General features: G+C 41.4%; 1 protein-coding gene across 1 annotated transcript in view; it reads left to right on the plus strand.

Annotated features, from left to right (window-relative positions):
• The window catches only part of LOC140224808 (uncharacterized), a 156236-nt gene that overhangs the window by 135429 nt on the left and 6198 nt on the right, over positions 1 to 14609 (plus strand). Inside the window, exon 5 of the mRNA XM_072301500.1 lies at positions 4649 to 4696. Within this exon, the coding sequence (XP_072157601.1) occupies positions 4649 to 4696 (48 nt within the window). The remainder of the gene's footprint in view (positions 1 to 4648; positions 4697 to 14609) is intronic.

Genomic DNA, 14609 nt, shown 5'->3' on the forward strand with positions numbered 1-14609 from the left:
AAATATTCGTGAGCTCCCTGAAAAATAAACATTTTATTGAAGGCAATTCGGCAGCTCTTGAATGTTCATATGGCGATCTTCCCTAGTACGGCAGAACATGGTAATTGGTCAAAAAAATCAAGCTACAAGCCAAAAATAAAATAAACAAGTAATATTTTAAACTACATGTAGATGAGAAATAATATAAAACTTACAAGAAACAAAGCAAACTGCAGCTTGTATGCTTGATTTTTTTAATCAATTACAATGTTCTATACAGCTTAGACAGCCTAATTTGGCAGTAAAATGTATGCACGGCAGAACGACCTCATGTGGAAATCGAGATATACGCCCTTACGTCCGAAATTTCCCGAGGCAAGAGTGGCCCTTCGACCCTGAAAAACGGCGCCCGGTAACCGGCCTCGTAACCGGCCTGGCGCACAGTAGATCGAGTCAATAGGAGAGATCGGACAAAATTTGGAAACTTTAAACGCTTATAACTCCGTTCGTACAAACGTTGAGGTCTTAAAAGTGGTTCCATTAGTTTTCTCGTAAAATTTTCTTTCAGAAACACTCCTTAAATTTAAAATGTGACGAATTGAACATCTAAATATGCAGTTTTAGATAAAAATTTCATGTCCGACCTTTCTGATACACCGTGTGGCGTCCCTCGAAAACAAAGAAAAAACCAGAAAATATGAAAAAAAAGCGCCTCATAAAAACAATAAAGCGGGCGGGAGCATTAAAATTACATGTAAATTAGTCTGCGGGTAATTGGACCATATCGGGACCCGGAGAGAAAACCGATTGTGCTAAAGATATAATAGCCGGCCATGTTGGCGAATCTATGAGAAAAACCGGTCGAAACCCCTATTTTTGGGTGAGATTTGACGACTGCGCCCTATAAATCAGGCGAGCTTTCAAGCGCTCGACAAAGACCGACCGTTTATCGCTCCCTGTCGATCCGGATCGATAATCCGGAGTCATTGATACTTATCGATTATTAACCGCGTTGAAATTGCGGCAGCGCCACGCGCACCACTTTTGAAAATAATTACACCGTTTGATCCATCGACGAAATTCTAGATGTCCGGCTAATGTCGTCAATTTATGACGACCTTTTTGTCGAAACGACCGACTCGTGAGACCAATCTGACGATTAGGCTAACGAGACGTGGGTAATTAAATATAATCAGGATTAAAAGTTGTACACCGATACCAACAACGCTGGAAAAAAACACATTGGATCTAGAGTCCAGACTCTTAAAAACATCGACAAGAAAAAGTACTCTTGATTCAATCAGAATCTAGCTTAAATCAAGAACCAAGCCTCTTAGTTTAAGCGGATTTTCTTTTGATTTGAGCAAAAATCTGATTGAATCAAGAGAATTGTTTCTTGTCAATGTTTTCAACAGTCTGGACTCTAGATCCAATGTGTGTGTGTGTGTGTTTTTTTTTCGGTGAATCCTGGGAAAAAAAAAAAAAAAATTGAGTGCAGGGTGTCTACTGTACGGAAAAAGTACGCATACACCGAAAAAACACGCATACACCGAAAAATCATGGATTTCGGAAGGTCGGTACGGAAGTATGGTGAAGGTACGGATCTTCGATGAGAAGGCACGGATTCGAGTTTATCGCGAGAAACTCTCGAAAGTACCCTTGGGGATGTGCAATTTTCTAACATAATCCATTTATCAACAGCAGCACGGGCCGATTCCTCTTTTTTGGTTTCATTTTTTCGTCATTCCAGTTTCCCAATTCGAATACAGTTAAAAATGTGTGTGAGGTAAGAAGAAAGTAAAGAAAAGGTAAGGGAAAAGTAAGAAATTTGAATGGCAGGGTACCAGTTAGACACCCTAAGAGTAAATGGGATTAAAAGCTGAGCTTGTTTAACATTTGACTTTCAGGGTGTGAAAAACCTGGGAACTTGTTTTAGTCAATTTCGTCATGAAAAATAATTAGCTGTATGCGTCCTTCCTTCTGCTTTCCTTTGTTCTTTCCTTCTTTTATCTCCCCCTTTTTCTCCCTCCTTTTTTCGGGTGAATGGAGGGGTGTGCGCCTCCTACGCCCTCCCCTAAATCCGCCTATGGTTGGCTTTTTTCTTTCGAAAAAATAAAAATAGCAGAAATTTTGAAACACCGCAATGGAGGTACGTGGTTTTGCACCATGGTCATCGACATTTGGTTTTGGTGAATATGAAGCCTCTAGTAATCACCGGCAAATAAATATAGTAATCGCTGCACTCTCTGGAAAAAAACACATTGGATCTAGAGTCCAGACTCTTAAAAACATGGACAAGAAAAAGTTCTCTTGATTCAATTAGAATCTAGCTTAAATCAAGAACCAAGCCTCTTAATTTGAGCGCATTTCGTTTTGATTCAAGCAAAAATCCGATTGAATCAAGGATATTTTTTCTTGTCAATGTTTTCAAGAGTCTGGACTCTAGATCCAATGTGTTTTTTTTTTCCAGTGCTGGACGGCGAAACTAAAATTCATTGCCCACAAGATGATGATTTGTTACCAAGAATTGTAGTTCAAATGACTCGTCACTAAAACCTACCGCACTAATCCGATTCCGTGACATTTAGTCGGATGAGCTTCCCATCGGACGATGACAGATGACTTCTGACGTCACAGTCCGAATCTTCGAGGAAGAGGACGATGTAACAGATGGCAGGAGTGCAAGTGAAACAGTTCATGTTAAAACCACGCGAGTCCACCTTCTGTTGACCCGTGAGCTCCATGTAAATGCCTTTATTCCAGGGCTCATCAAATGATGGACCTGTTCGGTTTTAATGGACCGATTTAAGTGCACGGCGAGTCGCGTTGTTCGTTGGACGGTGACTAATTACTGCATCGCACGTACTAATCGGAAACCGGATTCGGCGGGAGGTGTCGCGCTCAGTGGCGTGGCGTGCTTTGCGATGCATCGATTGGTCTGCCGTTGAAACTGTGGAAAAGGATCGATAGACAAAGTGTTCAAAACGACCACTTAAATAATCGATTCTTTACCAGAGTTTCAAATGGGGAAAATTTCGATAATCGATCATTAGGTTAGTCGCGCCACTGGTCGCGCTCTGTTGCCGGGCGAACCGGTTCGGTTCCATTGAAATGCAGTATGGGGAATCGAGGGGAGACACCAGTCTGATGACGAATCTACGTCGGAAGTAGTTCCTCATCGAGAAATAATTTACCCAAGAATGCGGTGCGGGGGCTGTAGCTCCAATTTGGGCATGTTTGGAAAAAATATTACGAAAGAATACTGTCGCCGTATGAGCCCTCGGCGTTGCCAAATTTCTCCTGGCAAATCGCTTCTTTCAGGAAGATTTTTGAATATTTGTCCACCAATATTCAGATAATTTGGTTTGTAATTTGATCTTGAACTTCTGAAAATTCCAAGAAAAAATATTCTTAATTTTCCCCAAACATAAAAATTTTATCGAAGGAAATTTGGCAACTCTCGAATGTTCATACGGCGTTCTTCCTTAGCACTGCAGTATTCTTTCGTAACATGTTTTATAGAATATGTCCCATTTTGGCGCTGAGAACATGCACCTATGCAGTCAGGTGGCTGTTTAACCCTGGGACTCCCCGTGAATTGGACCTCATTCTGCAATGGAGAATTTGCGCACATTTTTATCGCTTTATCTATGAGTGCTTATTGAGCCGAAGTTCGCAGTATTTTTTACATTCCAATGTGGAAAATTGTAGAAAAATAGATTTTGAAGTGAGAATATGTACCGCCCCCAGACGTCATCTGACAGCATTTTACGTCACGTGTATTTTAACAGTTTTTATCGTTCGACCTAATCTATTCCAATAATTGCTCAGTTAAAAAACCTACGTTATCCTCGTTATCAGTTTAGTCAGTAGTTTCCACCTAAAGATGAAATTCATCAAATTTCTTACACCTGCATATTCTACAATAGGAACTAGAATCTCTAGCTCAGATTAGAAACAGCGGTTGCATCATTGGTTTCCTTATGCCCTTATGTGTTTTTTACAGATGAGCTAGAAATTGTAGTTCCTATTTGCAAAATGACGTTCAATTCATCTGTAACGAAACTGAATGAATTACATAACCCGAAAATACGAACACAACTAATTGAGAACAAAATCTTGCGGAAAACAAAGCCAAAATATTGAAAATTCCGAAAAGGCAAGACGTTTTGAGCCGTCTGAAACTCATTTTTTGCAGGTGCAAAGCACAAAAAATGACAATAAAAAATTAAGCGGCAACCTGACTTCAATTCTTATCACCCTCTATCCCTTTTGTTGCGTTTCTTCAGTTTTTTATCCTTTCGTATCCATCTTAAATGTGGCAACATTTGAGGGACGTAGGATGACTGGTTCAAAGTCGAAACGTCTGGTCGTCCGCATGCACTGCACTCGGTTTTTTGCTTTTTTTTTCGCGAGCGCGGAGAAGCGCGTAATTTTTCTTTAACGAAGGATCCACCCCCCGCCCCCCCCCCCAAAAAAAAGAACGCGGAACCTGACGTTGGCGCCGGACACAAGTCGAGCGTTTCCACGTCTTGACGTCCGGACGTCTCGCGTCAGAGCGACTTGCGCCACCGCCAACTCTTAATTTTTGCAGCTGCATTCGCCTTTTCATAATTTCTTTTTGTTTTGTCTCCGTATCGAGTACTGACGCTTGAAATTTTTGTTCCAGGTGGCGCCCTAAAATTCTACCTCGTTGCCAGAATCGTGTCACTTTAAGGTAAGTTACAATTTTGAAGTATAATTTAAATATACTGGGAAAGAGTGGCTTGATTCAAGCAGACATATTTTTCTTCCGCCCTCCCCTCTTTAACCCCTCCTCTACCCCCTTATCTCTTTTGCATTTTATTTTCTTTAAGCAGAGAACTACAGGCAACAGTTTGACGCGGAATTTTGTAAGCATATCCGTCATAGTCAAGGCAAATTTCACTGACAGTTCTGAAGCGTTCATTTTTTCTTTACTTGAAGAAAAATGAAATGAAATAATTTTTTGGAGATGACAAGAAGAAGGATAATGTAATTAGTTGATTTTTAATAATCCTTTTGAACCGCGAATAAGATAGAATCTGGTTTTATTAACAGGGAAGTTACCTATAACATAATGCAGAACTCGTGTGTCAATATATTTTATTCTTAATTCAAGCGGGATTTTTCGTGACAGAAAAATCAGAAATATTTCTGCTTTACTTGAGTCACTTTTCCCCAGTGTATGATGGATTTCAGTATAATCAGCTCAACTAAATCTAATTTCAGCTTTATGACCACATGCCCTAACTTTCTTGGATCTGTAAAAGCATTGACGCAGTTACAAAAACGTACAAAAATTCACAAATTTCAAAAGAGAACTCTTAAATTGTGTCCAAATATAACAATATAAATGCAGTTAAAGATGATTACGTTGGAGATTTAAGTAAAATGTATCAGAATATTGATAGCTGAATTCCTTATAGGGGCCTAAAATTGCCCTTAAAACCATAAAGATTCATTGATTCCTGGCTTGATCCATTAGGCAACTCTACGTCGGTACAAGTTATGAAATACGCGTACGGAGACAGAACATCATAGCAGCTCAATCGAGGGCTTGGAGGACAAGGCGCATAAGTGCACTTTTTGCTACTTCGTGAATTTGTGCTCGAAGCTTCGAAATCACATGGATCCTTATGGTAGAAAGAAAGTTCAAACTGGCTATTTAATGCTTAAAAATTGGAACTCGGGGGCGAATTTTCCACAGAATATGCATTTAGACTTGCTTTACTTAGAAATCATTAATATTTAAATTTTTTTGAAAACTGCACTTGCTTGTCTTGTCCTCCAAGCCCCTCGATTTTAGTCTAAGAAATAGTCGAGGAAGTGTTCGACAATTACAGAAGTATTACAGCCGATGTGCAACCCGAAAGGAACTCCAATAAGGCGGGGCCGAAGTTTTATTGTCTCGTGTAGGTTGCATTTCCTGTCTCTCCGCGATGACGGTATACTTTTAAATATAGGCGAACCGAGTTCACAATATTGGACTCACCGATCTATTTCTGGAATCGTAGAGCGGTCTCCGACCGAATTTTTATGATTTTGCGGCTCAGAGGCATTAGTTTCTGCTCTTTATGATTTCTTGGTCCTGGGCCCCCTGACACGGCGGCGGTTCGTATTTAAAAGTGGGTCGGAGATCGCGCGGCATAGAATTGGAGGAACTGCCTAGTTTTAACCTATTTTAAAAAAAGGAGAAAAAAAGGAAATCATGGTGACGTGTAAATGCCATGTTTAGACGGAAGAATTGTATTCCTGTTCTACCTTAAAATTCTAGAATTGAGGGGCTTGGAGGATAATGCGCATAAGTGCAGTTTTTGCTACTTTGAGAAATTCGTGTTTGAAGTTTCAAAATTACATGGATCGAAACTGACTTTCTGATGCCTCAAAATTGAAATTTTGGGAGCGAATTTTTCACAGAATATGAATTGAGACTACCTTAACTTGAAATCATTGATATATCAATCTTTTTAAAAACAGCTTCTTTTCTTCAATTTTCCTTCATTCAGGAGGGTAGGCAATATGCGTTCTCAAGAGTTTGAAAAGTGGTATTAGGTTTGGTCTTGTTTAAACGTGTTGACAATGTTTTTACCCCAAACAGAAAAGAGCGAGGATTCGCCCTATAGATTCAATTCTAAAATATAAACGAGAACTGGAGATTTTGAAACCTTGCAACCGAAAAATTCCCTTGTTGCACCTAGCGTCTCTATTTGAATTGTGCATGGAGTGTGTAGACTTCTCGTGATCCTGACGACAAAGAATTAAGAAGAAATGTTTTTCCCTTGCGAAATTTCATCCCGTTCCGCATTCCCACGCGCAGATCCGCGTCGATACTTGGTCGCCCGAGTCAGAAGTCAGAAGCCTCTCAAGAACGACAAAGTAGTAACAGATACTGTTGTTGGAGCTCCTTCGGCAGTTCGGTTCCCGCGGCTCGATTGTCGAATCGATAAAAAGCATTGCTAAGATATGGATTTATCGATAAGGATCGTTCGATAACAATACAACAATCGTTCCGCCGGAGCCCGCCCCGCGGGATCCACCTTACGTCCCATCCCGAAGTTTGCCTTAGTTCTGCTACGTATGCAACAAGCATACATGGTTTAATTCGGAAACCTCATATTAATCTCGGTCCATGAATGGACATTTTTGCACAGAATTGCACAGGTTTTTTTTTTTTTTTTTTTTTTTTTTTTTTTTTTTTTTTTTTTATTTATTATTATCTAACCGATAAATCGAGGTTCCTAAGGAAAGTCAGGGAATCGGAAAATTTTGGAGTTAGGGAAAAGTAAAATTGGTCAACGGAAAGTCAGGAAAAGTGGAACAGTGGAACTTGAAGATGAAGAAATTATGGCAACCCTGAAATGTCCATATCATCCAACAACCCTGCGCTTTTTTTCCGAGCCCGAATCACTCTCGCAGCAGGTTCAACAATTCATAAATCCGGTACTAACCTGAAGGCCCATTCTGCCATGCCAAGGAAAAACGCCGTATGGATATTCGAGAGTTGCCAATTTTCCCAAATTAATCATGCATTTTCTAGGACAGTTATGAATATTTATCCTTGAAATTTTCAGGTATTTCAGACCGAATTGCGAACAAAGGGTAATGTAGCATCGCGTCCATGATATTGGACTCCATGCTCAGCTATATATGTTCGGTTGCTCATCACGTCCAAGATCTTGGACTCCATGCTCACTTTAACTAGGGATGATTTTTTTGAAAAATTGAAGTGAGCATAGCGTCCAAAATCGTGGGATGCAGGTATTCTCTGACAATATAGGAGCATGGGGTCCAAAAATGTATTAGGACAATTTTTGTGAAATAAAGACGAAAAAATGGGTCCTCGAAAAAAATTGTGCATTGCCTAGGTTAGGTTAGGTCAGGTAAGGTTAGATAAGGTTAGGTTAGGTTCGGTTAGGTAAGGTTAGGTTAGGTTAGGTTAGGTTAGGTTAAGTTAGTTCAAGTTAGATTAGATAAGCGAAATATACGAATGTTCTGTCATGGTGAACTTTAAAACCAAAGGAGGTCTGCTTGCTTTTGGACTCCATGCTCAAGCAAAGATGTGAGAAGTTTAGCGATGAGCATGGAGTCCAAAATCTTGGACGAGATGAGCAGGCAAGTATATCAAGGATGAGCATGGAGTCCAATATCTTGGACGCGATGCTACATAATCGAACAAAGTCGTCTGAAAAATTTGAATCAAAACACTCAAAAATTTTCCAGTAAATTCGGTTTTTATCGAGGGCAATCTGGCAACGCCTGAAGGCTCATACGGCGTTTTTCCCTCGCACGACAGCGTTTTACCTGGGACGTAACCCGATCTCGGCAAAAGAGATCTTCCCCGGTGGCTCGACGCGGAACGAACGTCAGGGAAGAAAGCTGAGTTAATTTAAAAGAGAGCACGAGGCAGGTCGGAAATTAATTCGGCCGGCAGCTCGAGCCTCTCGCGTTACCGCGTTACCGGCGCGTTTCGCCTCATCAACGACCCGGCCGGGGCCGACCAACCCTGAATCTGTCACTCCGGACACTCGCTAACGCGCGCGGGTAAAGTAAACCAGGAGGATTCATAATTACAACCGGGATTCCTGAATATCTGCATTCGCCGCCTCGCGCCTGCTCCGGGAAAATCGCCACCAGTGGATTTTAAGATTTTTGTGCGAAAACAACGTATTTGGAATGCATTTTAAATGGAGTGTACGTTGCTCTTGTGGAGAAATCGCGACCGGTGTGTTTGAAACATTTTATCGAAAAACAGCATGGTTGCAGTTTATTTCAAATGGAGCGTACGTTGTTCTTGTTGGGAAATTGCGACCAGTGTATTTGAAGCATTTTATGAAAAACAACATGCCTGCAATTTATTTCAAATGGAGCGTTCGTTTTTTTTTTTTTTTTTTTGTTGGGAAATTGCAACCGGTGTGTTCGAAGTATTTTATTGAAAAACAACACGTGTGCGATGTATTTTAATTGGAGCACCCGATGTTTCTACGCATACTTCAAAAAGGTGCCGAGAGTGAAGAAAACGAGATGAAAGGAAGAAAATCGTTTGAGTTTCGTCTTCAGCTTTGCTGCGAGTTTACCTTTTTTAAACATATAATTGCTCACTTGCTCAGTAAAATCGTCGCTCCTCTGACGTAAGGGCGTATCTTGATTTCCACATGAGCGCTGTTTTACATGTAAGTCCATGCTTTCTGGGGCTCATGCAAATATCGAGGTACGCCCTTACGTCAGAGGAGCGACGAAATGTGGTAGTAGCTAATATGACCTGGTTACTTTCTGCTAAACGCGGTCCAGGTTTCCAAAGAAGAAATATAGTTTGGCGGGAAGTGTGCAGCGTTGCGAACGGAGATACGTGGTTTCACACTTTGGCCATCGATTTGGCAACCTTTCTTAGCGTGGTGCAAGCATCACACGCCGTGCGGTAAGCTTGTACCTTGCAGAGCTGTGCGAATCGTGCCGGTGTCGGTACAGACGAGGCTCATAAATTAGAAATCCTCCGAACAATTAGAAGTGCTTGAATTCCGGTATCAGTCCGCCGCGGTCATGGCGAAATTCTAGCGCATCGTGCCGTTTTCAGATGAGCCGTTGCCTGCAGAAATAGCCTAACTCGGCGTCACGATCCAACCGGGGTGGATCCTTTTCCACGCCTCAACGCACAGGGTGACTCATGAAATGATTTCACAAGTCCCATCTTCGAGTCAGAATGAGACTTTGGTATCGTAAATTCGACCACGAGTGAACGGGTATTTGAAGAAGGGCGTAACCGCAAAATGGGCCTGTTGCAAACTTCAGCCAGAGCCAAAAGAAGAGTTGTTTCTATTAGAAAATGGCTCAAAACACTGAAAAAAAAGTCACAGGCTATATAGACATACCGTCCGTTCCGGAATCAGAGGTTGAAAGTTCTGGGTGCTGGAGCTGTAGCTTTGACTGCTCCGGGTGCCTTGCCGGGAACTTTCGGCCTCAGAGCCTGAAAAACGGACGGTATGTCTACATAGCCCGCAAGTATGGCTTCCACGGTCGGAGTTTTTTTTTTTTTCAATGATATCAAGGTGAGTGCATCGGGAAAGTCCGAAATACACGCCTAACTTCACAATCAGCGAGAGAATTATGCATTTTTTTAAAGCTTCCCGCTTCAGAAACGATACTACGGCACAGGTCAAAATTGTGTAAGAAAAGTTGTTCCGTCAAACTCTTGGGCACGAAGATGCCACGCAATATTCAACAAAGTCGACGACACACGTGATGAGATGGAATTTTGTTAACCGCATGTTTATATTTTCATTTTCCTTGCGTTGATAAAGACCATGGTGCTTCATCACGATTTGCGCGAAAGCGTCCGCCATGTTACATTGTGTAGCATCCTAGTGTGGAAGGGTTGGATGTCGAACGACTTCTCTCGTGACATTTTTTCCTGGTAGTATCGATTTTGAAGCGAGATGCTTAAAAAAACGCAGATTGTGAACTTGGGAGTGTATTTCAGACTTTACCGATGCGCTCGTTGTGATTTTTGAGACATTCTTTACAGGAGACAACTTTACTTTTTGCTCTAGCTGAAGTTTACAACAGGCTCATTTTCAGAAATTAAGGTTTTGATAAAATACTGCTGTCTGAAGGTGAACGCATCTTTTTGCATCTTAATACATTTACAACGCATGTGTCATAAGATTTACTATGCAGTCAGTGCTTTTGTAGCTTTCTGTAGTCAGAAGCGGTGTTCCTTTATTGGAAAAAAGTCCATAAACTGTGCAGTGCAAAGCAGATGTTGACCAAAGTGATATACTTTGAAAAGTTAGCGTGGAAAAATAAATAAAAGATTTTAAGTCATGAACATAAAGTCGTTTCATTGACACGCGCTGCGCCTGAAATTGGAGATTAAGCACGATATGCTATATTCTATTGAAATCCTACTCTTGGCCGCCGAAATTCTCTTGCGTGGCTTCAATTTCACCTAGTTTCGGAAGCACGCACGGACGCACGTGCGAAGACACGCCCCGCACAGTGGATCGAATTATTAGAAGAGGTCGGACCTGTTTCATGCTAAAATTACAAATTTTTATGATCCTTTCTTCACAATTTCAATTTCAGAGGGCGTTGCTCAAAATAAATTTCACGGCAAATTCAATTGAGCCACTTTTAAACTTCGTCGTTTCATATTTTTGAAGATTTGAGCTTTCAAAGTTTCCAAATTTTGTCCGACTTTTCCGATCAACTCGTTCCACTGTACGCCGAGTGAGACGCTGCGGAGCCTTAAACGCCATTTTCGATAAGTCGTCATCATTACGATCAGAGACAGCATATCGATGACCAAAGTGTGAAATCATGTATCTCAGTTTTTTACATGTAAACGTTGGTGCGGATTTTTGTGCAAATTTTAGTGAATCTTTCGCATAGTACGAAGTACGAAGCAAATTCCTGAAAACTTTCAAAGGAATCCGCACAAAGGTTCTCCCGTAAAAAATCAAAGTGCCCGCAGTAAAAATTTGGCAATGACTGATGTGGCTTGGTTCCTTTCTGCTAAATGCGGTCCAAATTGTCTCTGGACCCGATCTTAAAAACTCAGTCATGCACTCGTAAAGCTCTTTTCCTCAAGTACTCAACCACGTGTGCAAACATAACGACATGCAACGGTCATCAAACAAGTTGAAGAATAGAGGTCGTTCAAAAATAACCCGCTGTCCGAATTAGTCGGACCGGTGTAATTCGAGGAGGAACTCCCTAATTTGACCCGAGTTACAATGAGAATGAGTCTTGTCGTTTTGGAGTTGCCACGGTTCGTGAGTCCTCAAGTGTTTACCAGAAACTGTGTATCTCCACGGGTCTGGTAAAGGAGGTACGCGGTCCTAATGCACAATTTTATTATATGAGGAATGCTGAAAAATTCACGGTTTAACGGCCAACTGGCAACGTTGTTCTCGGTTTTCCGACCAAGTGCTGGCCCTGAACGTAATCAGCGCAATCTGATCGGATAAATACTGAAGTATAAAGTTTCAAGATATTGTGATAAAATATTCATGTTATATTTTGAGTTGCATGGGGAAAATACTGATTTTTCGGCAAAACCTGGGAACTTATGATTGTGTCCGTGCAGGTGACGCGACGTTGAGGCATTCTTTCGGTTTTTAAAGAGGCTGGACTGGGATGCAAACGTTTCCTAAAATGTTGTTAACTTCCTGAATAGGCGCAGCAGGCTTGTAAAAGCTATGGAAAAGTAAGTATATTTAAAATGCAATCCATATGCTAATTGACGAATGTTTCTAACTGGCCGACCTCTGACGACCTATTCGCGAGAGTTAGAATGAAACTTGAAAGTATCAGAAAAATTTTCAGGTTCCGCAATTTTACAACTTATTCTTTTCTCGAAGATCTTCAGTACAAAATTACGATTTTTTTTTCTTTTTTAAAGAAATAATTTGCTCACATTTTTAGTATTCTGAATATGCGTGTTTCGTATTCAAAAATTGAAGGCGCTTCCGATTTACATAGACTAGCCTGCGTTGACTGTAGCGCCTTAATGCAACTATTCGTGTTCCAAGGATGTGCGTGTTGCATGTTCCAAATTGAAGGCACTTTTCTCACCTCTTCAGAAATGCACAGGAAGTTGCTGTTAGATGTAGCACCCGAATAATTAACCTCGCAGACGGGGCAATACTTTGGCATAGTCCGCGGACCGGTCAATTTTGTCAACAGGGCGTGGCATGTACATAAGTCGTTTTGAAAAATCAGGAAGAATTGAGTATTTCGGTTTGAAAATCTTCGAAAAGTCCGGGAATACCTTCCCGCCGATACGTTGGAGCGTGAACACTCTGCAATCTCCATTTTATCTCTCCCTTTTTCCATTTTAATCGGAGAAAGCTTGCCTGGCGGGGTTGAAGGAGGAGGTTCAAACGTGCAAGAACACCGTAACAATAGTAAAAATTACTTTTTCTTTAAAAAAATCTAGGTCATGGAATACTCCCTGACTACGTCCTCAGGCGCACTTCCCAAGATGATCTATTGCTCCATTTGGAACGCGTTTAGTAGAAAGGAACCATGCCACATCAGCTATTGCCAAATTTAACTGGTCAATTTATTTATTTTTTACCAAAAAACGTTTGTGCGGAATCCTTTGATAATTTCAAGGAATTTTTGCTTCTTACCATGCAGAAAATTAACCTAAATTTGCACGAAAATCCGCACAACCGTTTTCATGTAAACAATTAAATTGCTCAGTCTTTGGCAATAGCTGATGTGGCTTGATTCCTTTCAGCTTAACGCGATCCATTTAAGACACTTTTTCCGTTTGCGAGCTCTACAATTCCGCAATTGACGGACGGATCACGCCCGAAGCTAAGAAAAGCTCTTCGAGTCAGTGGCGAGGCGCAAATGATCGATTATCGATGTTTCCCAATTCGAAGCCATAGTGAAGAATCGATTATTAAGGTGGCCGTCGCGAACATCCTGTCTATCGATCCTTTTCCATAGGTTTAAACGGCGGATCAATCGATATATCGCAAAGCACGCCGAGCCACTTCTGCGAGTGGGCCGACTCCCCGGCTCCCAATTTGCCGGTCCAGCGATCCGCGAAGCCGGCGCGATCCGTCATCCAGTGGCGTGGCGCGAATGATCGATCATCGACATTTCCCCATTTGAATCCGTGGCAAAGAATCGATTATTGCGAACACCCTGTTAATCGATAATTTCCCATAGGTTTAAATGACAGATCAATCGATATATCGCAAAGCACGCCGCGGCACTGCCGTCATCGGGTGTCGCGTTGGGTCGTTTTCGGCGGAGTTCGACACCTCGACACGATGTTCGTGGAGGAGATTTCGACTCGGGCTTCGGGCATCTTTGGCGTCCGTTCAAAGTGAAAACGCGCCCAAGTTCCAGCGGCCGCGGGTCTATTCTGACCGACGACAAAATTAGACGGATTCCAGAGGTGGCGAGCAGGAACGACCCAAGACGACGAAGCTCATGCTCAGGAATAGTGGCGTGGCGTGTTTTACGATATATCGATCGATCTTTACTGAAAAAAAATTCTTGAGGTATTATTTTGACTTGTAGCGTCGTTTCTTGTCGACAAATTTGGTGCTCTAAAGTTAAATCCGTTCGAATTTATCTGAAAGTCAGTTTTTTTGAGTTGAAAAAACGTTGTTTTGTCATCGTCAAGTTTAAGTTCAAAAAACGATAGCAAAAAACGCCTCCTTAACTCAAAATAACGACTTCAACGGATTTAACTCCAAAAAAAAAAATTGTCGACAGGAAACTACACTTTTAGTCAAATAATATCTCAATAATTTTTTTTTATACTATAGGGTAAAGAGGCTTGCCAGTCTGGGAATTTTAAAAAGTCAGGGGAAACCTGGGAATGTCAGGGGAAATGACGAAAGTATCAGGGAGAAGTTATTAATTTACCTTTGTATACTTTCTAGAATGAGTTGACATTTTGAACAACTAGTCGTGAACAATTTTTCAAAGTCAACTTTACACGATGGAAATCAGAGCTGAAAGTAAGAGTCATCGGTCGTTGCTGAAGAGTCGTTAGTTTGTAAAAAGGGTTGTTGTCATCCGCATATAGGCACTTAATCTATTCGAGCATACCACACACACCGATTGCTGTTGCGTCTCCAAACAAT

Source organism: Bemisia tabaci, chromosome 6, assembly GCF_918797505.1.
Source record: "Bemisia tabaci chromosome 6, PGI_BMITA_v3".
Lineage (NCBI taxonomy): Eukaryota > Metazoa > Arthropoda > Insecta > Hemiptera > Aleyrodidae > Bemisia > Bemisia tabaci.